General features: G+C 41.8%; 2 protein-coding genes across 6 annotated transcripts; both read right to left on the bottom strand.

The window, feature by feature from the left end:
* Nucleotides 1-2,279: 2,279 nt before the first annotated feature.
* On the bottom strand, nt 2,280-7,765 carry LOC133900333 (sodium/hydrogen exchanger 1-like). Its single transcript, XM_062341423.1, has 13 exons — nt 7,141-7,765; nt 6,937-7,055; nt 6,369-6,466; nt 6,231-6,290; nt 5,905-6,146; nt 5,787-5,833; nt 5,590-5,656; nt 5,389-5,489; nt 4,472-4,579; nt 4,230-4,368; nt 4,084-4,146; nt 3,100-3,183; nt 2,280-2,870 (listed from the first exon to the last, which is right to left on the bottom strand). Exons 1-13 carry the CDS (start codon nt 7,294-7,296, stop codon nt 2,529-2,531), a joined length of 1,626 nt encoding a protein of 541 aa, XP_062197407.1. The 5' UTR covers nt 7,297-7,765; the 3' UTR covers nt 2,280-2,528.
* Nucleotides 7,766-19,332: 11,567 nt separating this feature from the next.
* LOC133900840 (kinesin-like protein KIN-14O) lies at nt 19,333-23,227 on the bottom strand. Of its 5 annotated transcripts, none has more exons than XM_062342091.1 (12): nt 22,763-23,227; nt 22,557-22,620; nt 22,122-22,352; nt 21,941-22,024; nt 21,706-21,867; nt 21,529-21,635; nt 21,245-21,432; nt 20,990-21,154; nt 20,683-20,889; nt 20,504-20,541; nt 20,271-20,398; nt 19,333-20,184 (listed from the first exon to the last, which is right to left on the bottom strand). In XM_062342091.1, the coding sequence occupies exons 3-12, from the start codon at nt 22,231-22,233 to the stop codon at nt 19,558-19,560; spliced, it is 1,818 nt and encodes a 605-aa protein (XP_062198075.1). In that variant the 5' UTR covers nt 22,234-22,352; nt 22,557-22,620; nt 22,763-23,227; the 3' UTR covers nt 19,333-19,557. The 5 variants fall into 5 exon arrangements, with proteins under 5 accessions (XP_062198075.1, XP_062198077.1, XP_062198074.1 ...); XM_062342093.1 differs by having other exon boundaries at nt 22,122-22,349; XM_062342090.1 differs by having other exon boundaries at nt 22,122-22,335.
* Between the last annotated feature and the right edge of the window lie 638 nt (nt 23,228-23,865).

The following is a 23,865-nucleotide window of genomic DNA, read 5'->3' as shown; positions in this document are numbered from 1 at the left end:
CGTAAAGTGGCTCAACCCGTCTTGCCATCACGGATACGGAACCTTAATTTTTTATTTGAATTCATGCGCCGAAAATTCGAATAAAAGTTTTAAAGTTTGAATTAATGCGCCGAAAATACGAATAAAATTCCGGCCCAGTCCAAGGACTCGTAAAGGCCGTATGAGAGAATTTACCAACGTGGTGGACTCAGCCGATTAGAATATAGTGGGCAACAAAAGTTAAATAAAAGAGAAATTTCTAAACTTGCTGGAAATTTAAATATGATGTTCACTTCAAATGGATATAGAACTCAGAAAAAAAAGTTCAACATATTTTCTACAATAAACTATAGTGATATAGGCGCAGTAGAGCATGAGATCAAGTCAGAAGATATGTTGCATTTTTAATTAGGAGATAAGTTTGGTAATTTAGGATTTAATTTGTTTAGAGATAGAATTAGCTAGGAGATAGAGTTGGATTCGACTTAATAGTTAGTTATATTAGGATTGACACTCTTTAGTTGTTCGTGGAGCTTTCATGAGTCTTCTAGGAGATAGAGTTGGATTCGATTTAATAGTTAGGTAGATTAGGATTGATACTCTTTAGTTGTTTATGGAGCTTTCACGAGTCTTGTTCCTACGTCTGTCTCCATGTCTCCGTCGCCACCGCTTCACCAGCCCTAGCACACCCTTCACATTGTCGCCGCCCTCCTGCTACACCACACCGCTGCCGTCAACCTGTTGCGCCACTGTCACTGCTGCTCCCCACATCGTCACTACTGCCGCTATTGTTCCGTTTTCCACTGCTGCTCTACTCCATGCCATCTGCAACCGTCACTCCACCACCATTACTTTTGCGCCGTCGCTGCTCACACAGCCGCCCTGAACTCTCATCATGGATGATAATGCCTACACCATAGAACTTATCAGCAAGATGATAGAGAAACTTTTGACGAAAGTTGAAGCAATTGAGGCTCGTCAAGATGAATGGGAGAAGAATTTCAACATCTCAGGTTTGGCTTTTTCCGCCACCTCAGGTTCTTTAAAAGGCAAATTAGCAAGCTCAAATGACGATCATACTTGGGTTCTTTTAAGGGCAAATCAGCAAGCTGAGATGACGATTGGCGTGCTCCTCGCTTTCAATAAGCTTACCTTTCCCAATTTCGATGGAGAGGAAGATCATTTGCCTTGGTTGAACCGTTGTGAGCAGTTCTTTCGTAGGCAACGAACACTAGAGAATGACAAGGTATGGCTAGCTTCTTATCACCTGGTTGTCAATGCTCAACAATGGTATATGCAGTTTAAACGAGATCATGGCACAGTAAAGTGGTCTGATTTTTTAGCATTACGTCAACACGCGTTTCGATCCTCCAATTGGCAGCAATCCATTGGACGAGTTGGCTTCTCTCAGAAAGACGGATTCGGTGCATGAATATCAGAAGAAGTTTTTAGCCATTCTTTCTTGAGATACTCCATCTCTCGTATCCAAGCAACAAGTCAACTTATTCATTATGGGACATAGAAAACCTCTTAGTATCGATGCTGAGTTTCAGAATCCTTCTGATCACGAGGAAGCCACGAGTTTGGCATGTGCATATGAACAATGCCTCTGCGAAGAATCTGAAAACCCTTCTCTTCAAGGCTATTTTCGTCCAAGAGCAGTAGCAGTAGCAGGAACAACAACTACTACACCATAAGCAACAACAGCAATAACAAATGCAACAGCTAGCTTGCAGTTATCTCCAGTAGCCCATCATGAAGGTCAGCAATGTCGTCAATCCTCTCTAATTTTTGCAGTTCCTTCTTCCACCTCCACTCTTGGACAACATACTCCGTCTAACTACACATGAGATGGCTGATCGCCAAGCAAAATAGCCATGCTTCAATTATCCCGAGCTATTTTCTAAAGATCACCTATGTCAATGAAAGAAATTTAGTTTATGAAATTAGAAGAAGATATAGATGCATACCAATACAACGATAATGGTTGATTATTAGACGCAATAAATTCAGCTTGAGGATGAGTTGTTTCATGGCAAGGAGGAAAATGATATAGACACAATAGAGCATTAGGAGATAAATTAACTTTTTAATTAGAATATAAGTTTGGTAATTTAAGATTTGATTTGTTTAAAGATAGAATTAGCTATGAGATAAGAGTTAGATTTGATTTAATAGTTAGCTGGATTATGATTGTGACTCTTTAATTGACCACATATATAATTAGCAATAACTATACATTAGTGGAAGCAACTAAGCGAGATGATCTAGTTATCCTAATTACCATTCTACAATGTACAGAGGCTAATTTATCATCGTATAGAGAGGAAATGTAAAATAGATACAAAGTAGTTAAGAGTGTGCTTTGACCAGTGTGATTGATATATACAGCCATGCACAGGTCCGGCAACTAGGCTATATCAGCACGTACGTACTAGCTACCAGGAACACTACTACCTCAGATATACATGAATCATGCTAAATGAAGCTAATTTACAAAACTTTTTTTCCTTTTTTTGCTGGATTTCCCTCCCTTTTGCAACAGTCGTCTAGTTCTCAGTTCCAGGAAGCAATGGCACACTGCTTTCAGTAGGCGATCCAGGGACAAAGGGAACGAAGCCGCGGCCACCAAACACCGGCCTCATGAAGGCGTCATCGAACTTGCGCCAGTAATGGTGGACCGACCGTGAAGGGCCCTGCAGGAGTAGCCGGAGGCTTGTTGGGCGGCGTAGGCTCACGCAGTTCTCAAGATCGGCGTCGGGACTGTTTGCGATCAGCTGCTCAAGGAAGGACTTTGGGCTAGATGGTTCGGAGAGAGCGCTTGGCTCCCTTGATAGGTGCCTTGCCGGGATCAAGAGCCTGATCAGTGGCTTGGTCAGTAGCCCAAAGACCTGAGTGAACAAAAGATAGTTGATTGAATCAGAACAGGGTTGTAGCAGGAAAACAAAAATTGCCTATCGTAAGTCACGTTTGTGTGTTTGGTACTTGTCCGCGATATCAGCTTGAGTGCCAGTTAAGAGACAGTTTGTCATATTACGGTTTTGTTGGTAATAACCGTTTCTTTCTTTGTATGGAACTATGGAAGGATGTGACGGCATTGGAGATTGAGACAGAACTTACAATTGTACTGAAAAGAACAACACTAATTGTGCTGGTGATCATGATAGCATTGCTTGGGAGCTGAGTATGGCCTGAGCTTGCGAACTGCAAATGAGAAAGCTGCTGGTTAGATCAAAGCATGGATGGAAAACAACATGAACTCTTAACCTTCAAATGAGAAAAAAAAAGGAAAAATAAACGAAAAGAAAACCAAACTTTGAGGGAGCAATTTAGTTTACAAACAAGCCACCTGCATGTGCTGCTGTCAGAAACACATTAATTAAATTGCTCCAAATTTAACTCGAAATACTACATACTACATCCGTTCTTTTTTACTTATCATTTAGAACATCGACATGGTCTCCAATACACATGTTCTAACATTACCTTTTGTAATTATTTCTTAGTGAAATTTGTTAAATATATAATCACATGAAATTATTTTTCATGCTGAATCCACTCATATCATTTTCATGTGTCGAATCCTACCAATTTTGTGTGTATTAATGGTTAAAGTTTTTTAAGTTTGATGGCACGCATTCTAAAACGACATCTATTTGAGAATGAAGATAGTACCTATGAAGCGACTGTCTGAAGGTTTGAACTATGAATTGATGAATAGGTCGAGTGACCGGTTCACTCACTAACATCTAAGGATAATAACCAGTCATTATGGAGTTGAGTTGACATGACTACATAGTTTAGAACGCCTGAAGCAACTTTTCGCGGCAATCTGGTTGGCAACGAGAATGGGACAACTTCTATATAAGGGAAAGAGATTAAGTTAGGCAGATGGCTTGCATTAATATGTCTTAGCAATTTTGGTCCGCATTCCTAGCTAAGCCAATGACAATGGTACAACTGTTCCTAATATGCTCTGATAAATGATATGGCTTGAATTAGCATACAATATCAAAGCATGATAAAACTTCAATACTATACAAAAGCAGTCAAGCATTTACAAGTCAATGTTCAAATCAGACGAACTGGACACAAGGTTTTTACCTTATTGTAGGCCAACGCAATGGATACAGCACCTCTCATGAGACCCGCCCACCAAACAATGACCTGAATGACCAATATCATGTATGGAACACGAAAACTGCTGCAAGAGGACATAAGACTCTGATGTTGCTCAATAATATACTCACTTGCTGCTTAATAGAGATCTTCCCGCCTGGAGTTTTTTTGGTCCAATTTGACAGAAATGATAGCGGGAAAACAAAAGCAGCTCTTGCAACCAGTACCAAGGCTAAAATAGTGGAGCTCAAAGCAATAGATTTCATCGGGCTGCACATGATAGAAAATGTGTACAAGACTCAGAAAAATCTACTACTTGAGCAATGGGGTTATGCATCGCGCGCGGATACAAAGAGGGAGGGAGGGAGCATGCCTGTATGTTTCACGGACAATCTTCCACTTCTCTATATCCAACGCATCCATGCCAACGTAGAGAAAGAGAAAAGTCTCGGAGATAAATGACAATGTGGCAAAGGCATGCCTGACGTCCATAAAATAATATAAGCATCACCGTAGTGATCAATATAAGGAGAGTAAATTTCGCAAAACTATACTACAATCGTCAAAACTATATTTTCCCCTTCCTATTTCACAAAACCACACTTACTTTACATCACTTTATCACAAAACTATACTTCTTTTGGTTTAACTATCACAAACTACACTTTTTCCCCTCCTATTTCATAAAACCACTTACTTTGTATCACTTTATCACAAAACTACACTTCTGTGATCATATCTGACAAGATGGGCCCACGTGTCATACTTTGGATGGCTAAATGGTGCCATGTCAACCCCTATCAATGCCAATTTTTCGCGACTAGAAATTCAACTCGCACCAGATCGGTAGCTTCCAAGAGAAAGAAACCCAAAGACCATGTAGGATCTGCTAACTTGGCAAGCAATTGTGACATGATGTAATCGGCCACGTCAGCAAACGGTGAGGGCTGATGCATATAAGTATGACGTGTGGACCTATCTTATCAGATCTGTTCACAATAACATAAGTGTAATTTTGTGATAAAGTGATGCAAAATGTAGTTTTGTGAAATAGGAGGGAATAAGTGTAGTTTGTGATAGTTAAACCAAAAGAAGTGTAGTTTTGTAATAAAGTGATGCAAAGTAAGTGTGATTTTGTGAAATAGGAGGGAAAATGTGTAGTTTTATGATAGTTTTAACGATCGTAGTGTAGTTTTGCGAAATTTACTCTTATAAGGATAGACACGTTTAGAACCACGAAAGTTTAAATGAATGATCAGAGATTTGTTGAGAAACCATTTAGATACTTACTTGGTTGTGACCCTGGAGCTTTCTGTTACATTGTGCCAGGTATAGTGTGACATTACGATACCACAGAAGAACACTGTGAGAATACCACTCAAATCAAGCAGCTGCCATACAACGCAACCAGTCAATAACAATTACAACAGCATTTAGCTGCTGCTCTGAAATATGCAATATCTACGAGAGCTAATAATACAGGGTGCTCACCTCAGCTAGCATGTAAGATAAATAAGCCATAAGCATCATAATGGAAACTTCACGATCAGTCGAGTGCCTGAAACGAATGTTAAATTAGAGGAACAAGTTGTAACAGAATGGATAAGAAATTATAAACATGTATGATGAGTTGATGTCTTGATGAGACCAATATCAAGTACACAAATCTAATTGTGTCAAGTATAAACCTGCCAAAGTACAGCTTCTTGATGACATAAGCACTGAGAAGTCCAGCCTGTAGTCATTACATACTTTAGTAAAAATAAACTTTGGCAAATGTTTTGGCGGGTGCAGGAAATAACTTACGGCTACTCCAAGTATGGTGCTGCTGCTGAACAGATAAAGGAAGCTGCCAATAAATTTTAGTAATTTAGCGCTACTGATACTGCCGAGATCAAAATTCTGGATAGCATTGAACAGCACAACCGATGTTGCATCATTGACAACACCTTCACCAAACACCAAGCTGTACAGGAAGGGTGTCTCATCTTGGTTTAACACCTGTAAGGTGCATACAGAGTCCGTTGCCGAGAATATTGCCCCAAGTGCTGAAAGTTTCACATGCAGGAGTCAAAAAGCAAGAGCTGCAAAACAAGCAACGGAAGCACTAATATTTTAGGTCAAGAACTGACCAAGATAATCTCCAAGCTCAAGCGAACCAATGTTGAGCCTTGATATTAGTCCAAGAGCACCTGTGATCGAATGTGCAAGTGAGCGAGGTGAACAAGAAACAGCATGCTTGATAAAATTTGATGAGGGAGTATGCCTACCCAGGGATATCACAGTAAAAGAGATCAAGGTCCCAACTACACCAAACAGCGTAATAGTGATAAAATTCCGGAAGAACTGTTTCTTCTTCACTTGGAACCTGGCTTAGGGAAAGAGAAAAAGAAATAGTGAGAAACATACACCACCTAGGTTTTTAATGCCAAATATTCAATTAAATCACTGCTGGTATATTTAGTAGCACAATATCCATGTTATTTAAGGGGATTTTTTTTGGGGATTTTAATTTGACCAGGCTCCAAAAAAATCGCTCTATCTAAAAAGGACTCAAAAAAGTTATCAAGAGAACCTAATATATATAATAATTAAAAGTGTAAACGCATCTAATAACTGCTGCTGCCTTAATTACAGAAAAAACAATTTCAAGCATAAGTGTGGTAACAATAGATCCCCTTGAACTACAATTACTAAAATTTGAGCTATTCTCTTAGCCACCAATATGGTGCTCAATATATCGCTTAAATGTTGCACTGCTCTTAAACGGTGATCCTTTCTAGCCATAAAAGAAGAGCAACAGTACAGTACTGCATATAACTCGCACAAGTCGCATACCCTGCGTTAAAAATGATCGGCGGGAGCAGGTAAATGAAGAAGAGATCCTCGCTGAACACGAGTACGTGTGAATGCTTCCCGCTCGACGCCAGCAAGATCATTGTGCCGGTTCCCAGCCCCTGCAAGCCACACACATCACACAACTCAATTGCCCCCAATTTCCAGCAAACAGCACAATCCCAACACACATGGAACTGGACTCACAATGAAGAGGGCGGTGGTGGACTCGTTCATCCACCGGTTCTCCTCGAGGAGGTGGCCGACGATGATGCATACGCACATGAGCGCCACGAACAGCCCCACCGCCGCGATGGAGTCGTAGTCCGCCTGCGGGTCGCCCAGCGCCACCCCCATCCCCATCCTCACCTCCGACAGTCACTCAACCTTACCACCTCCCCACCCCTTAAACAATCGACCTCCCCCCTCGCTTGCCTTCGAAGAAACACCACCGCCCGCCCGCACGCAACGCACCAAAAAAATAACCAATCCACACCGAATCTCGTACGAGGAAGAAGAATGGATCGAGCCACCAGGCCGCCGGAACTGACAAAAGCTGGCGCCTTCAGTCGCACCAGCGGTCAAGAATCAGCGCGCTCGAGCGGAGAAAACCGGGGGAGAAGACTTGGAGTTGGAGACTTTTGGCAGGGCGGCGAGAATCGGAGGAGTTCGCGCTGGGAATTTGCCAAATTGACGGGCTTTATCGGCGGGGGCGGGTGACAGGAGGCGCGCCACGGCGAACTCGGAGACGAGGAGGAGATTTGATTCGAACGGGATTATGCTAAAAAAATCTATTTTTTTTCTGTTTTGGGTTTGATTTTGCTTACTTCTGGAGGCGACGGGAAGGGGCAGGGCGCGAGGGGGAGGGCGGACCTGTGGTTGGGCCCACCGGTCAGTGGGCGGGGTAGTTGCTGCCGCTCGGGAAGGGAGCACGTGGCTGGGGCCCCACAGGACACGTGTCGCTTGGGCGGTGGGACCCAGGTGCCACTGGCAGCCCCAGCCCGAGCCTGCCGCACTTGGGCCTGTTTGTTTTGGGGTCCCACAGGACACGTGTTAGTTAAAATTAGAATGGTTAAGCTTATGATTTGGCTAACTTTGTTTTGAAGCTTAAATTTAGTTGTGTCTAAAATTTTGGCTACCAATTAAACGACTATTTTTTAACTAAATTTGGCACTTAGGCCATATAACCAAACAACACCTCGCTGCTGACGTGCCCCCTCGCCGGAGCTAGGATCGCGGCCGGTTGATTTGGGGAGATTTCTAGCCGGATTCTAGTTGACAACATGGATTCTACAGAGCTCTTTGATCCTTTTCTGAGGTCGTGTTTGTTTTTTTGCTTCTGTTTTTACTTCTACTACTGACAGAAGCTAGAAGTCAGAATAAACGGGTTCTGGAGAAGCTAGAAGCCTGCTAGAAAAATAAACTAAAGCTGAGAAGCTATGTGCTAAGAAGCCAAAAATTTATTGTAGAAGCTAACAACCTATTTCCAAAAGCAGCTTTTCAAACAAACCAAAAACACAACTTTTCAGAAAAACTCAAAAACAGAAGCTCAAATAAACACGACCTTAGTCACATTGGTTGGGTAACCAAGTGTTAAACACTTATAGCGCTGCACAGTTATTCATAAGTGTTTTTTTTTTTAACAAAAGAAGCTTTTACATAGCTTGAAAGCACATAACCCAAAAAAGAAAAAAGAACCAGACTACAACCAAATGTTGAAACAAAAGAGGCTACACATGGTCTAAATAGTAGCATCAATCCAAAATCTAGACTTTTATTCAAACTAGGTAAAAATCTCTTTGACCGCTTGCTCTATAAGAGTACATGTCACTGTCACTATATATTAATGCTTTTATTGCTGCAGTACCGCCCATACGGAGCAACCGGGTTAGAGCAGTCAACTCTTTTCTCCTCGAAATGATTCTTGATGTTGCATTTTGATCTGCACTTGGGAGAGGGCACGGGGTACAGCGAAAGATCACGCAACTTGGACTGGCAGGAGGATCAAGGCATTGTCTTTTTCAAGTAATGTGTGGTGCCGTTGGTCTAGAATGATAAGGAATGCGTGGATTTCTCTCTCTCTTTTCTAAATAAGGAATGCATGGAACTTGAGAATGATGCGTCAGCCTTCTGAAAGGATTTTGACCGAATTTTGACTTTTTGATCCGTTGCTCGTATGGCCGATCGGAGACCGTGGTTGTGTTCATCTCGTCGAGACGAACCCATTTTGCTATTCATATGTCTGTTCCGGGCACTTTGAGACCCGTAGCGAGTCCAATAATTTAGACCGTTCGTTGTTTTGAAAAAAAAATAAAAAAAGGATAAGTATCGGATGGATCGGTCCTAGACCCGATCCATCCAGATACTTCGGGTGCTCGCATTTTTCCGCTTCTCTCTCACGCCCGCGTCTTCTTTCTCTCGCGTCTCTCTCTCTCTCCCCTGCCGTCGCTGCTCCGTCTGCGCCGCGCCACCTCCTGCCGCACCACTCCTGCTCCGGCGCCGCCGCACCACCTGCTCGCCAAGCCGTGCTGCGCCGTTGCCGTCCGCCGGCCTGCGCGCCGCCGCTGCAGCTGCTCACCGCGCCGCTGCGCCGCGCCGCCGCCGGTTGCCTGCGCCGCTGCTGGCCGCCGTGCATCACCGAAGAGGCAGCAGCAGCCAACTGAGCAAAGAAGAGCCGAAGCAGCTTGGAAGAAGAAGCCAGGAAGAAAAGGAAGAAAGAGAAAAGAAAGGAAAAAGAGAAGAAAAAAAAGGAAAAAAAGGGGAAGAAAAAAAAAAGAAAAAAAAAGAGAGGGAAAAGTTGGAAATTTCAGAATTTCGTCGGATTCGTCGTCAATATTTTCGAAGGCGATTTCTCGATAATTTCTGAACATTTGTAGTTGGATTAAATCAAATCAAATAATTCCTGTCGTATCATTTCATGTGATCAATAGCCTGATTCGTTTTGATAATCGTTGTTGATTCGAAGATACGACATTTGAGTCGAAGTATTCAATTAATCGAAGCCAAGTCTAATTAGTGAGAATTTTGGTTCGACTCTGAATTGGAAATAGAGTATCATTTCATATGATACAGTTCTCTATTCAGTTGTCCGGAATATAGGCGAAGACGCGACGTTTTCAAGCGTAGAGTTGACGCTTCATATTTTATGTGTTTTAAATGTGTTTTAGTTCTAATAGTATGCCTGTACAGGTGGTACTATTTTCGGACGTTCTTGATCGAATTTTCTTCATCGTCGGTAAAGGCAAATGAATGTATTGTATGACTATGCTTTAACCTAATATTGGGTTGCCTACATTCTTTAATTACAGTGCATTCATCTAATCTGAATGACTGATTCTGGACTGAGTACTATGTTGTTTACGTTTCCAGAAGTTTACTCGATGATTGATTTATGAAGTGCAGTAGGCACGATATGCCATTCTGCAGTTGTTCATTAGTGTTGTATGCAATGTTTTTTTTGAAGTCTTAAGCATATTCCGGAAGTTATGTTGGTTATGCTTGAAGCACGTCATACATATACATCTCATGCATTGGAAGTTTGTCGTCGTCTTCTGGCCGCGACCGTACCGGTACAGTACCGTATGTCACCCGAGGAGGGGTACGGTGCACACCCTTACGTTACCCGAGAAGGGGTAAGGGTGAGGAGAGCATGTCATGTGCATGGTTATGTCTTCTTGTGAAATTCAATGAATTATTCATATCAAATCTTATTTCCTTTAGTTAGCGTGTATATAGATATATATGCGGCTCTGAAGGCTTATACCAACCGAATGTTAAAATGTTTAATGTTATCGTTGGACTTGCTTAGTCATAATTGTTCCTCCTAGTGTTGGCGGTGTGTTTCATTACTAGTTTCTATTTAGAATTGTTAGCACATTCAACTGTGGCTAAATAGCTTTTTGTTAAAGTACCTTTCACTTGCTGAGATTTTTGAATCTCACCCGTGTTTTCTTTACAGGTATGTTTAGATGTTGACGTGCATTTTGGGGATGGATCTCGGTAGCTGCACACACTAACTTATCACGATGTCGATAGCTCAACCGGTGTATACAAGTGGTGTGTCTGATGGTCCGTCGTTTATTTTTGTTTATGTTGTGGTACGACGCTGGTAGCGTCGTGGCGGACTCTATATATATGCTGGTTATATCTGTTTCTGCCTGCCTGTGATATTTCTTTTGGTCAGTTATACCTCTCTATAGAGGAAATACTGCCAAAATTTCTTTTCTTTTTATAAATAGACTTGGTTGTAAAGTAGGGTGTTACAACTTGGTATCAGAGCCTAGGCTTTAAGTCCTAGGTAATTGAATGATGAACCTGACACACTTACACAAATAGGATGGGTATGGGATGCATTTCATTGCACACGCCTTGTTTATCTTTGTTCGCTTATGTTCACTATCTCAGATAAGTACTATTGAAGTTACATCTTTGATTGTCCACATATTCTTTAGTGTTTTATCATTGATATATATTGTTAAGTTGTTGGAGTCAGTTCCGTTGGAATGGTGTTTTTGTCAGGGCGTTAAAATAGTTACCTTGGTCATTAGAACCTGAGAAGCTTCAGAGGATCAATAGCATAACTGTTGTATGGCACTGCAGATGGGTTAAGTGGAGGGCCCCCATAATGCCTTTTCTGCATTGCCAGGTGAGGTTGACCAAGAGTTAGGTTTGTGATCCAACTATCCACATACAGACCAAATGTTTTGGGTACGAGATGGACAGGCCCTCATATCATTGACCCTAACTATTCGTTCTCAGAATGTCGGAGAAATGGATCGATGTGTGCCTTACCATAGAAGATAAGGTGATAATGTTTTCAACCTAAACATTAGAATGGTGTAGGAATTTCTTTTCCCATGGAGTCGGGGCGATCTTTTTGTCGATTGTGTGAAGATGTGTTGATAGCGAGAACCTAATAGGGTTCTGGGAGTTTTTTTTTCTAATCTTTTGCTAGACTTGTACCCTAGTTGTTGATGTTATGAGGGTTAGTTAACACCTCGTGTTTAAGTTGAAATGTTTACATATCTTATGTGTCAGTTTCTTTAATATCTGAGAATAATCTTTTATGGTTGGAATATCTATGCATGTTTTGAAATGATTATTTGAGGTAGTTATTTTGGTTAAGTTAGCCTTTGTGGAATAGTCCACTGGCTATGGGAGTTGGAGATATCGATTGCGTTGATACAACTGATTTGTATCGAAGTGATGTTAATGGAGCGACACCTTCCTTAAGGATGCATCAGTTGTTTCAAACCTGTTTTGTGAGGTTTCACGATTGGAATACCTAAGGTTGGCTCTTGCGGGGCTGAGGTAGAGATTTTGGTTGAATCGTGTTATGTTTCTGATATCGCTTAGTTAAACCTGTCATCTTTGACATGGGGATTCGTTTGCTTTGAAGCTTGAAGCCAAGAATATACTTGGGTTGTAGGAGCATTGGCGTTGACAAGGGTTTGCTGAATAGTCTATGACCTATAACATCATGATAGGATGCTAAGTTGGTTTGTCACCATGGGAGCATTATCAATTGAACCTGGTGAGTTTTGCTCGTTGAAGTGAATGTTGAAATTTAAGGTCTTCCAAACTTTCCCTGACCTAATAACCAAAGGTATTGTTTGGGCTTGTCGTGGTATTTTATTGATAGATTTTTAATATGATCCATTCTAGAACTTTGCTTTCTATTGGCTCTTGTGGAGTGAATGAAGTTAAAGAAGTAATTGACTAATTTCTGACGTGAGAGTTTTGGATTTCTGTTGGTGACCCAGTTTTCTCTAAGGATGGAGATTTGATTGAGAGATGTCTGAGTAGGTTTACATGCTAGAAGTTTGTCTCTATTGGGAGTAAGTCTATCTAAACCCTGGTTCAAGGGAAGAGTGGGGTTCATTCCGAAATTTAAGTGCTGAGATTAGAGTTATGTTTAGGAGCTAAGGGTTGCTCCTCTGTTTAAAGGAGTGTTGTGAAAGAGGATGAACTATTGGGGTGTATCTCCGTAGTTTTGTTGCTGTTCAGGAGAGGGTATGCCTTCTAAGGACCTGGAGAGAAGCATTGTATGCTAACGCTCAACCCGTTGACAGTAAACTGGTGTTGCGAATGGTGCTTGCTAAACTAAATTCGCAAAATAATTAAATTAGAGTTGGATTAGCAGGGTTGAGTTTGTAGAAGTCATATTTTCAACCCTCTCCATGAGCATTCCGCAGTGATCATCTTGTCGGTTAGATTAACCGATGTCTTTTCAACTTTTGAGGAGGATGTGTTTTTGCATGCAATTTTACTTTGAAGAAGTTGAGGCGTGGTTACCGATAGTATGACTATCCTAGGAATGTGAGCAAGATGTGAAGTTCTTTAGTATGCCAGTTTGGCATGTTTCTGAATGTACCGATCAACACAGCTTACCTATTGGTGCAATTGCCTTTGGATGGAAGTGTTTTGGTATTCAAGATGGAAAGTGCAAGTCTAAACTTGTACCATGAAGGACAAGTCGTTAGATGTTTTGGAAGGATTGAATTAGGCAAGTGGTTGTAATCTCCTGATCACCCTTTCTAGACTTGGTGATATATCGGGATGAGAATGACCAACTAGAGGTTTATATTCCTATTGGGGGTTTCGACCCGAGTTTGTGGAGTTAGCCAAACAATATTTTTGGTGTGATTGCATCCACCAAAAAGGATGTTTCTAGGCAACTAATGCCTTGGTATTAGAACTAGTCGAAGAGAGTGTCTCATAATTGGCTGGTATAGTATTAACAGAAATGTTGTGTGTTCTTGGATTCATTTTCCCTTCTAAGAGTGAGAAGGCAACGAAATGGTAAAGTTCATCCAATGTAACAGAGATTCGGAGTTTTCTTGGATTCGCTGGCCGTTACTGACATTTTATACAAGGTTTTTATTTTATTGTAAAGCCTATGATTAGACTTACCGAGAAGTGTGTTCCATTTGTATGGACTGATGAATGTGAAGTCAGTTTACAAACATTAAAGAATAAGTTGGTGAACGCTCCTATTTTAGCTTTGCCCGAGAGTGGTAAGCGTTTCACAGTTTACACTGATGCTTCTCGGATTGGACTTGGCTGGGTGCTTATACAAGAAGGTCGGGTAATTGCATATGCTTCCAGACAATTGAAAACTCATGAACAGAATTATCCCACTTATGACTTAGAATTGGCTGCAGTGGTTTTTGCCTTGAAGAGTTGGAGGCATTACCTGTATGGTGGGTCATGTGATATTTTCACTGATCATAAGAGTCTCGAGTATATTTTCACTCAAAGAGATCTGAATTTGAGACAATGAAGATGGTTAGAATTAATCAAAGACTATGATCTGACAATTCAGTATCATCCCGGAAAGGCAAATATGGTAGCTGACGCCTTAGCAGAACAGGTGTACCTAAAGCAATAATGTCTTTACATTCGGATTTGGATCGGATGGGGATATCTTTTTTGCTTTGCTGGCACTGTGCAGAAAGAAACTCAAATGATCATCCAATCTGCTATACCTGAGTGTGTACGTGAAGCTCAACAATATGATCGTCTTCTTTTAGAAGTTCGAAAGAGGATTTCGATGAAAAAAATTCAAAGGAATTTACCATTGATGAGAATGGTGCAATACGCTCTAGAGGACGTCTCTGTGTACCACAGAAGGCAGATGTGAAAATGGATATATTGAGAGAAGCTCACCGGACTCCTTATACAATTCATCCGGGTGGAACCAAAATGTATCGAGACCTAAAACAAAATTTTTGGTGGAAAAGGATGAAAGTGAATATTGCTAAGTATGTTGCAGCTTGTGGTGTCTGCCAACAAGTAAAGGCTGAGCATAAAAGACCTGCAAGATTAATGTAATCCTTATAAATTCCAGAATGGAAATGGGAACATATCACTATGGACTTTGTTGTTGGGCTGTCTCATTCACCTTGAGGCAGAGATGCTATTTGAGTTGTCGTGGATAGGCTTACAAATCCGCACATTTCCTTCCAATGAAGACAACCAGTTCGGCACATGATTTGGTTCCCTTGTATATCAGGGAAATAGTGAGGTTGCATGATGTTCCAAAACCGATCATTTCAGATCGGGATTCTAAATTTGTATCCCAGTTTTAGCAGAGTTTGCTTATAATAATAGCTATCAAGCTAGTATTTAGATGGTTCCCTTTGAGGCCTTGTATGGTCGAAGGTGTGTTTCCCCTTTGTGTTGGGATTCCGTTGGAAAGAGATCACTACTTGGTCCAAATTTGGTCCAGCAAACCTTAGAGAAGGTGTACCAAATACATCAGAACTTGTTGACTGCTCAGAGTCGATAGAAGAGCTATGCAGATATTCGGAGACGAGACTTAGAATTTTCAGTTGGTAACTATGTTCTTCTCAGAGTGTCGTTAACTAAAGGTATTGTACGTTTTGGTATCTCTGGGAAGCTTAATCCGAGGTACATTAGTCCATTTCTAATCACAGACCGAGTAGGCAGTTTGGCATACCGTCTTGATTTACCAGACTCAATGAGTGGAGTACATAATGTCTTCCATGTTCTATGTTAAGAAAATATCTGAGAGACCCTGAGCATAAAATTGATGTTGAATCAATTACGATAGAGAAAGATCTGACCGTAAAGTGCCACCCAGTACGTATTCTGGATTCCTCAGAGCGAGTTATGAGGAGGAGGACTATCAAGTTTGTGAGAGTACTTTGGACAAATCAAACAGAACGAAAAGTTACTTGGGAACTTGAAGAACGAATGCGCAAGGAGTATCCTGAGCTCTTTGAGACTGGTGAGTCATAAGTTTTGAAATATTTTACCTCCATTCCATAGTTGCTATGAAAACGGCAGAATTCGAGGACGAATTCCTTTAAGGGGGGAAGAATGTAATACCGAATTTTTGGAGGAAAGAAATGAAAGGAATTTGACCGAATTTTGACTTTTTGATCCGTTGCTCGTATGGCCGATCGGAGACCGTGGTTGCGTTCATCTCGTCGAGACGAACCCATTTTGCTATTCATATGTCTGTTCCGGGCACTTTGAGACCCGTAGCGAGTCCAATAAATTTAGACCGTTCGTTGTTTTGAAAAAAAAATAAAAAAAAGAGGATAAGTATCGGATGGATCGGTCCTCAACCCGATCCATCCAGATACTTCGGGTGCTCGCATTTTTCCGCTTCTCTCTCTCACGCCCGCGTCTTCTTTCTCTCGCGTCTCTCTCTCTCTCTCCCCTGCCGTCGCTGCTCCGTCTGCGCCGCACCACCTCCTGCCGCACCACTCCTGCTCCGGCGCCGCCGCACCACCTGCTCGCCAAGCCGTGCTGCGCCGTTGCCGTCCGCCGGCCTGCGCGCCGCCGCTGCAGCTGCTCACCGCTCCGCCGCCGGTTGCCTGCGCCGCTGCTGGCCGCCGTGCATCACTGAAGAGGCAGCAGCAGCAGCCAACTGAGCAAAGAAGAGCCGAAGCAGCTTGGAAGAAGAAGCCAGGAAGAAAAGGAAGAAAGAGAAAAGAAAGGAAAAGAGAAGAAAAAAAAAGGAAAAAAAGGGGAAGAAAAAAAAAAGAAAAAAAAAGAGAGGGAAAAGTTGGAAATTTCAGAATTTCGTTGGATTCGTCGTCAATTTTTTCGAAGGCGATTTCTCGGTAATTTCTGAACATTTGTAGTTGGATTAAATCAAATCAAACAATTCCTGTCGTATCATTTCATGTGATCAATAGCCTGATTCGTTTTGATAATCGTTGTTGATTCGAAGATACGACATTTGAGTCGAAGTATTCAATTAATCGAAGCCAAGTCTAATTAGTGAGAATTTTGGTTCGACTCTGAATTGGAAATAGAATATCATTTCATATGATACAGTTCTCTATTCAGTTGTCCGGAATATAGGCGAAGACGCGACGTTTTCAAGCGTAGAGTTGACGCTTCATATTTTATGTGTTTTAAATGTGTTTTAGTTCTAATAGTATGCCTGTACATGTGGTACTATTTTTGGACGTTCTTGATCGAATTTTCTTCATCGTCGGTAAAGGCAAGTGAATGTATTGTATGACTATGCTTTAACCTAATATTGAGTTGCCTACATTTTTTAATTACAGTGCATTCATCTAATCTGAATGACTGATTCTGGGCTGAGTACTATGTTGTTTACGTTTCCAGAAGTTTACTTGATGATTGATTTATGAAGTGCAGTAGGCACGATATGCCATTCTGCAGTTGTTCATTAGTGTTGTATGCAATGTTTTTTTTGAAGTCTTAAGCATATTTCGTATGTTAGTTATGCTTGAAGCACGTCATACATATACGTCTCATGCATTGGAAGTTTGTCGTCGTCTTCTGGCCGCGACCGTACCGGTACAGTACCGTATGTCACCCGAGGAGGGGTACGGTGCACACCCTTACGTTACCCGAGGAGGGGTAAGGGTGAGGAGAGCATGTCATGTGCATGGTTATGTCTTCTTGTGAAATTCAATGAATTATTCATATCAAATCTTATTTCCTTTAGTTAGCGTGTATATAGATATATATGCGGCTCTGAAGGCTTATACCAACCGAATGTTAAAATGTTTAATGTTATCGTTGGACTTGCTTAGTCATAATTGTTCCTCCTAGTGTTGACGGTGTGTTTCATTACTAGTTTCTATTTAGAATTGTTAGCACATTCAACTGTGGCTAAATAGCTTTTTGTTAAAGTACCTTTCACTTGCTGAGATTTTTGAATCTCACCCGTGTTTTCTTTACAGGTATGTTTAGATGTTGACGTGCATTTTGGGGATGGATCTCGGTAGCTACACACACTAACTTATCACGATGTCGATAGCTCAACCGGTGTATACAAGTGGTGTGTCTGATGGTCCGTCGTTTGTTTTTGTTTATGTTGTGGTACGACGCTGGTAGCGTCGTGGCGGACTCTATATATATGCTGGTTATATCTGTTTCTGCCTGCCTGTGATATTTCTTTTGGTCAGTTATACTTCTCTATAGAGGAAATACTGTCAAAATTTCTTTTTTTTTTATAAATAGACTTGGTTGTAAAGTAGGGTGTTACACCTTCACTCTCATAGGTTCAGCTTGATTAGATGGGTTTTTACCGAAGAGCTGGCTATTTAGAAGCCAAAGCAGATTAACGAAGAGACACACTGAATTTACAAGTAACAGTCTGGATCGGTGGATCCTAGGACATGCAGCTCGTTTTTTTTAAGGTTCTGAACACAACTTGTCAACTGCCCTGACAGCATGCGAGCAATTGACTGGATCATGTAATCAAGTAGGGGCAAGCTGCTGGTTCTTATGCTGCAATTCACATGGACAAGCTGTAGCCACAGTGCATGCCTGTTTCGCGGCGGTTGCTCGTTTTATTTAGATCGCTAGTTACTTGTGAAATAAGCACCTACGTTTAGATCCTGCATAATGGTTAACTATTTAGAATGTTGTGATTCTGTTCTGGCATGTCAAACAAATTCAGGTCCCATGATGATTCGTCCAATCTTGCAATAACATTTATCTGCTACTCAATCCTATATGTGATTATGATGCAGTAAAAGCAAGAAACATGACCAGCCTATCAGGACAACAATGTCATTCTAACAATGAGATACCTATTCTCTTGGTGATTTGATTTGAGGACACAAAACCATGCCAATTAAAGATTTCCTATGATAAAGGCAACATCGGATTATTCGCCTATCTGTTCTATTTATGTTTGCTTGGTTAACATAACTTTCAAGGTTTTCAGTTGTGTATGACTCGTAATAGGGTGTTCTAGAATCAGACTTGTCAATGGTCGTCGTGTATGATTCACTGTTCCTCTATCTTCTTAATATAAAGTTACGTAGCTCTCCTGCGTATTCGAGAAAAAAAACATGACTTTCGAGCTTCATATATTGTCTCAATTCTGAAATTTGAGCATAAACTTCAGTTGATTGATTTATATGTTGCTAAAGGAGTGTGTCCTCGTCTATCAAAAGATTCAGCCTTCTGAACCACATTAGGATGGCTTTTGTCTGCAAAGCTCCAAACGAGAGGTCATTTGGTCACCACATTTCTGGAACTCAAGCTTCCTACTTACTGCATATTTTGGCTGTCACCTAGTTCACCTTTTTATTCAGGTTCTTTGACTCCTTGTTTCAGGATTTCATAAACATTGACATTACATAAGAAACACATTCAGTAGACACTATGGTACTGTCCCAAAAACCAAGTTCAGGATTGATCTCCTGCACATGCTAATGGTATACCTTCTTTGATACATTTCCATATTCTAGTTGCCTGCAGAGGCCACAGATGGTTAAAATAGTTAAATCTAAAGAGTGAGAATGCGATATTTGGGTTGATTCTACTTCTTTTTGTAGGCGGAAATCGCAAAAGTAATTTCAGGATGTAATAGTTATGATGCTGTAGATTTTTTCTTTGCCAAAATTACGAAGCCATAGCAACAAAAAGCATCAGTAAATCCAATTACAATCCCATTTCCATCTACCATATACCTCACACCCTTTTGCCCTTCCATTTCAAACCAAAAACAGCAAAGGAAGGGCCTCCAATAGTTACAGCAGTCAAGCACTATGAAGTTGACAAACATAACATCCAACACCCACAATAACTTTCAGAAACATTTCACCGCTAAATCAACAAGTTAAAATCAGAACTGTATGATCAGTATTTATGTAAGGTTTAGGTTAGGCTAGACATCCTTCTCCTGTGCTGATGTAGGGGGGCTCTTTGAACCTGCCGGGAGCCGGAGCTTTCCCTCCGCCGCGGTGCTGATGCCGCAGTCGAGTCGATGCTGTTGTTGCTTATGTTGATCTGATCAGACTTGACTGGCAAGCACTTCAACTTAGGCACACTGGATGAGAATGCCACCGACCTAGCCTTGGCTGCGTTCTTGCAGCTGGAGTAGCTGAATGACTGGCTCCCACTGATCTCACCCGGATTCCTGCTTACAGATTTAGTCAACCTCGGCTTACTGACAGAATGGCTTCCCGCGCTATGTCTTTGCCGGCTGCACACTGTCGAGGACATGAAATGAGGTGCTGAGCCATGAGACACCCTGCTCTTTGCCTTCTCGGTTGCCTGTGGGCTCTCTATGGCATCAATGTGGCCTACCACTAGAGTGCTTCTCGGTGATCCCTTCTCGTCACTGAGAGCCTGACAAGCAGATGACGACAGCTTCTTCTTCTTCTCTTCAAGCGAGATCTCAGCTCTCCTTATTTGCTCATTCAGAAACTTGAGCTCTTCCTCGGCATCACATATTTCCTTGTCAAGCTCTGCGAGTCGCTTCTGCTTCAGCATTTTCAGACCCTACATCACAGAAAGGCGAACCTTTCAACTTATTGAAAAACTTTTGCCAAGGTGGTAACAATTGCTCATTCCATTTGCACACTTACTTCTGAAATGTCTCTGTTTGATTCGATTGACCTGGCTCGTTTTGCAAAGCTCAGGGAACAGACTGTGTCACTAACATCATCCTCTGATGGGCTGATGTGCACCACCATGAGAACCTTTGAACCATCGCCTGTTATTTAGATATTCAACAGAATAGTGTCATATTATCTTGTTGACAGGGTTTAAGCCCTTTTTTAAGAAAATGCTCCAAATTGATTTAAAAAATGTTCCGTACCAAGCGAATCACTGAGAATCTGGGTAAGTTTGCTGTTTCTGCAGAAGTTCAAAAATAAGGTGAATGTACAAAAGCACCGATGAGTAACCGTATGTAATCGAAACGTTAGAAAACTATTTTTTTCCTAGCAAAACACTAGAAAATGGTATGATAAGTTAGCTGAAGAATTCAGCTGTTACCTGTAAGGAACATGACTTCTCTTTCGCCTAAGTGCAGCGATGACGTCTCCAAATGCTGATAGGGAGAGGTTTATGGCCTTGCCCTCGTCCATTGTTAACCCAGATGCCCCAGTCTTCAGCAACCGCTCACTGCCACCAAGATCGATGAGCCAGAGCTTGCTGACTTCTTCAGTGACTCCATGTCTCCTTATGGTAATCCTTGTCAAGCTACACATAGACAGAGCTAAGGCACATAAAATTGGGTACTGTTCAAGTTACCATACTCTAGCAATTGAAAGTTTGCGATTGGAACAGATCATGAACCCACCAGTGTGATCGGCTTGAGACATCATTGACATTTGTCCAAGATGTAGATCGGGCTCTCCGTCCTCTGCAGTACCACTGGTTGGCTTTCTTAAGGTCTGGTATTGAGACATCGGTCAGCCCGTCAACTTCCACAGCACCACTTTTTGTTGCTAGTATGCTGAGATTACTGAAAAACGCAAAGAAATTGAGCATGAAATTTTCAGTTTGAGAATTGATGTTCTGATTTCATAATTTACAGGTGAACTGGTAGTCTTACCATGGTGTGCTGCATTCTGTGGGCCTGAAGAGAGGCTGCCTTGGTGCCAATAAGTCCCTGAGACTCCCCAAGTACACCTCAAGCATGCTTATGGAGAAAGAATATGTGGATGAACTGTCTTCTGAAGCATGAGAGAACAGTTCTTGAATAGCTCGAGGCACAATACCGAGCTTACCATCAGTTCCTTCCTGCAATCATTTACACCTTCATTTATCAGAACTTCCAGGGGAAGGTAAATGAAATAGAATTTAGCTCAAATCTGTTCAGAACAATCACCAACCAACCATTGTGTAGGTTTTTCCTGTCCCGGTCTGGCCATAAGCGAGAATGCAGACATTGTGCCCGTCAAGTGCAGATCTGAGGATGGGTTTTACTTCTAGGAAAACATCCTCTGGATGGGCCACAATGAAATGAATCATACTGTGTAAAAAAAGTCAACAAGTGAGTAAGACAAAGATTACCTTGTGTTGAATCCTGGTCAAAAACTCTATCAACACTGAACTCTTTCTTGATCCCCACATGTTGGACTGTGATCTTCTCTTGTTCAATGGAAACCGTTGATTTCGTCTTGAAGTTGTTCGTTGAGATCAATGGTCGTACCCGGCAGAACGCCCTGATACTTCCTGAATTTCGGCCAAGCTCAGAACCTTGGAAATTCAAGCACTAACAGCTGCTATCTAGGATCGAAGACTGTACCTTTCAGGTCTATGAGCTTGTCCAGTGCCTCTCGCCTTCTCCGATCAAGAAGTCGCTGCCTTGATCGCAGAGCTGAAATCTCATCTGAAACAACGTTGGGTTGAGATGACTCTATCAGTTTTCGATGCAAAGTCACCATCACATCAACAGGAAATTCACAGTACATCGATGCTGCTTCAACCTTGCAGAGCAGAAATGTCCTTGTCGTAGCCCACTACAATTTCCCCATTTGGGAGCTCCAAGCTCAAGCTCTCCAATGGCACCATCACTTGACCCCCCATGGCCTCCTCCATGCAATGGAAACAAGAGCTGTTCTTCTTCAGACAAGGTGATCAGAGAAGAAGCATCTCAGCCTGCCTATGCACAGCTTCATCTGCTTTTTCCTCCCAATGGAACTGAAAAAAGGCACCTGCTATCAGGCTATCAGCATGCTTGTGTGATGGAATCTAAAACAGCTCAGGGCAAGAAAAGAATGAACACAGCAGAAAGAATCTATTCCTGCACTTTGCAATGATTAGCCTGCACTTCTGCACGGCTGGAAGACAGGAAATCCGGTGCTTGATATGGAATATTAACAGCTAGTTAAAGCACAAACAGTAACGAACTTCTCCAATACCTTGCGTAAAATTACTGCATCTAGAGATCCTCTGGCCCCTTAATCTCCCTTTTCAATACAACCTCTGCAGACCAAACAAGAGAGAGAGAGAGAGAGAGAGAGAGAGAGAGAGAGAGAGAGAGAGAGAAGGGATTGTTGCAAGAACATCAAGAAGAGGATTCCATCAGGACAGAAAGAAACATCAAGAAGAGGATTTGCATTGGTACCTTGAGAAGAATCTACTGCTTCTTGAGGCTGTTCCTCAACTTGACCCAATGCCAGAGCAAGAACAGCTATGAAGAAGGAGGGGGACTGAAGGAGTGAGACAGCAGCCAAGAAGAGAATTGAAGGAGTGGGACAGCAGCCAAGAATAGAATCTCTGCAATGCAGGGAGCTACTAATGATTGCTGCCCAAAACTTTTGCTCCTGATCTTTCTTGGATCTTGATGCCGAAAGCTGGGCTGGGGAAATCATCAAAGGAGTGCAGGGATCCGAGAGAGAGAGAGAGCATGCGGCACTATGGCATTAGAATAGCACTACATGGCAGTCCCGGTCCAGCTAAGAACTAGCAAAACAGTTAGGTGGTGTGGAGGTTGCTTGGATTTAGAAGATCCAGGGCGGAGGTCTGGTGGGATCATGCAGCCCCCACCACTCGTAGAAAACGAAGGGGCAACGCAAATGGTGGGAGAGGTGGTGGCCGGATCGTTTGCGGTGGACAGTGTGTCTCCCAGCTTTTTGAGAAATACTCTGAGCCTGCATTTGCTTCGTTGTCTACTGGTTTGATTGTTAGCAGGATGCTTTGGTTGCTGACAGTGCAACGGATTTGCAGGACACTGGCCAAAAAGGGATACAAGTAACGGTTTATGTGCTGGGAGCGTGTTGGTCTTAATGATTTTAATTTGTCTTGAAAAATTGACGTGGAAAGCACTATTAATTGAAATATTAGAAACAGAATATACCATGGTATTGAGACGAGGCATCATCTGCTTTGGTAACGTGTCAAAAGCAATTGAAATCCTGAACAAATAAGCTATTGCCGTACTCTTTACCGGCAGTGGTTAACTTTGAAATTGAGGCGACTCGGTTGCTGTTTTCATGATACCGCACGTCGCTATTTGTTTTACTTTTCAACATAGTATTTTGGTTTTTTAAGGGACACATTTCATACCGTACTTTCAGTTAACAAGACATTCCTGGTCCTTTAAAGTATGTATTTTATGCCTGCTTTCAGTTTCAGCTAATAAACATGCTTGGCTTTTTGTTCTGATAGTTTTATAAGCAAGATACCAAAGCATTTCATCTGTTCAAACTAATGACCATGAACTGAACT

Source organism: Phragmites australis, chromosome 19 (assembly GCF_958298935.1).
Source record: "Phragmites australis chromosome 19, lpPhrAust1.1, whole genome shotgun sequence".
Classification (NCBI taxonomy): Eukaryota; Viridiplantae; Streptophyta; class Magnoliopsida; order Poales; family Poaceae; genus Phragmites; species Phragmites australis.
The sequence above is the reverse complement of the archived record's forward strand: the minus strand, read 5'-3'. Positions and strand labels throughout refer to the sequence as shown.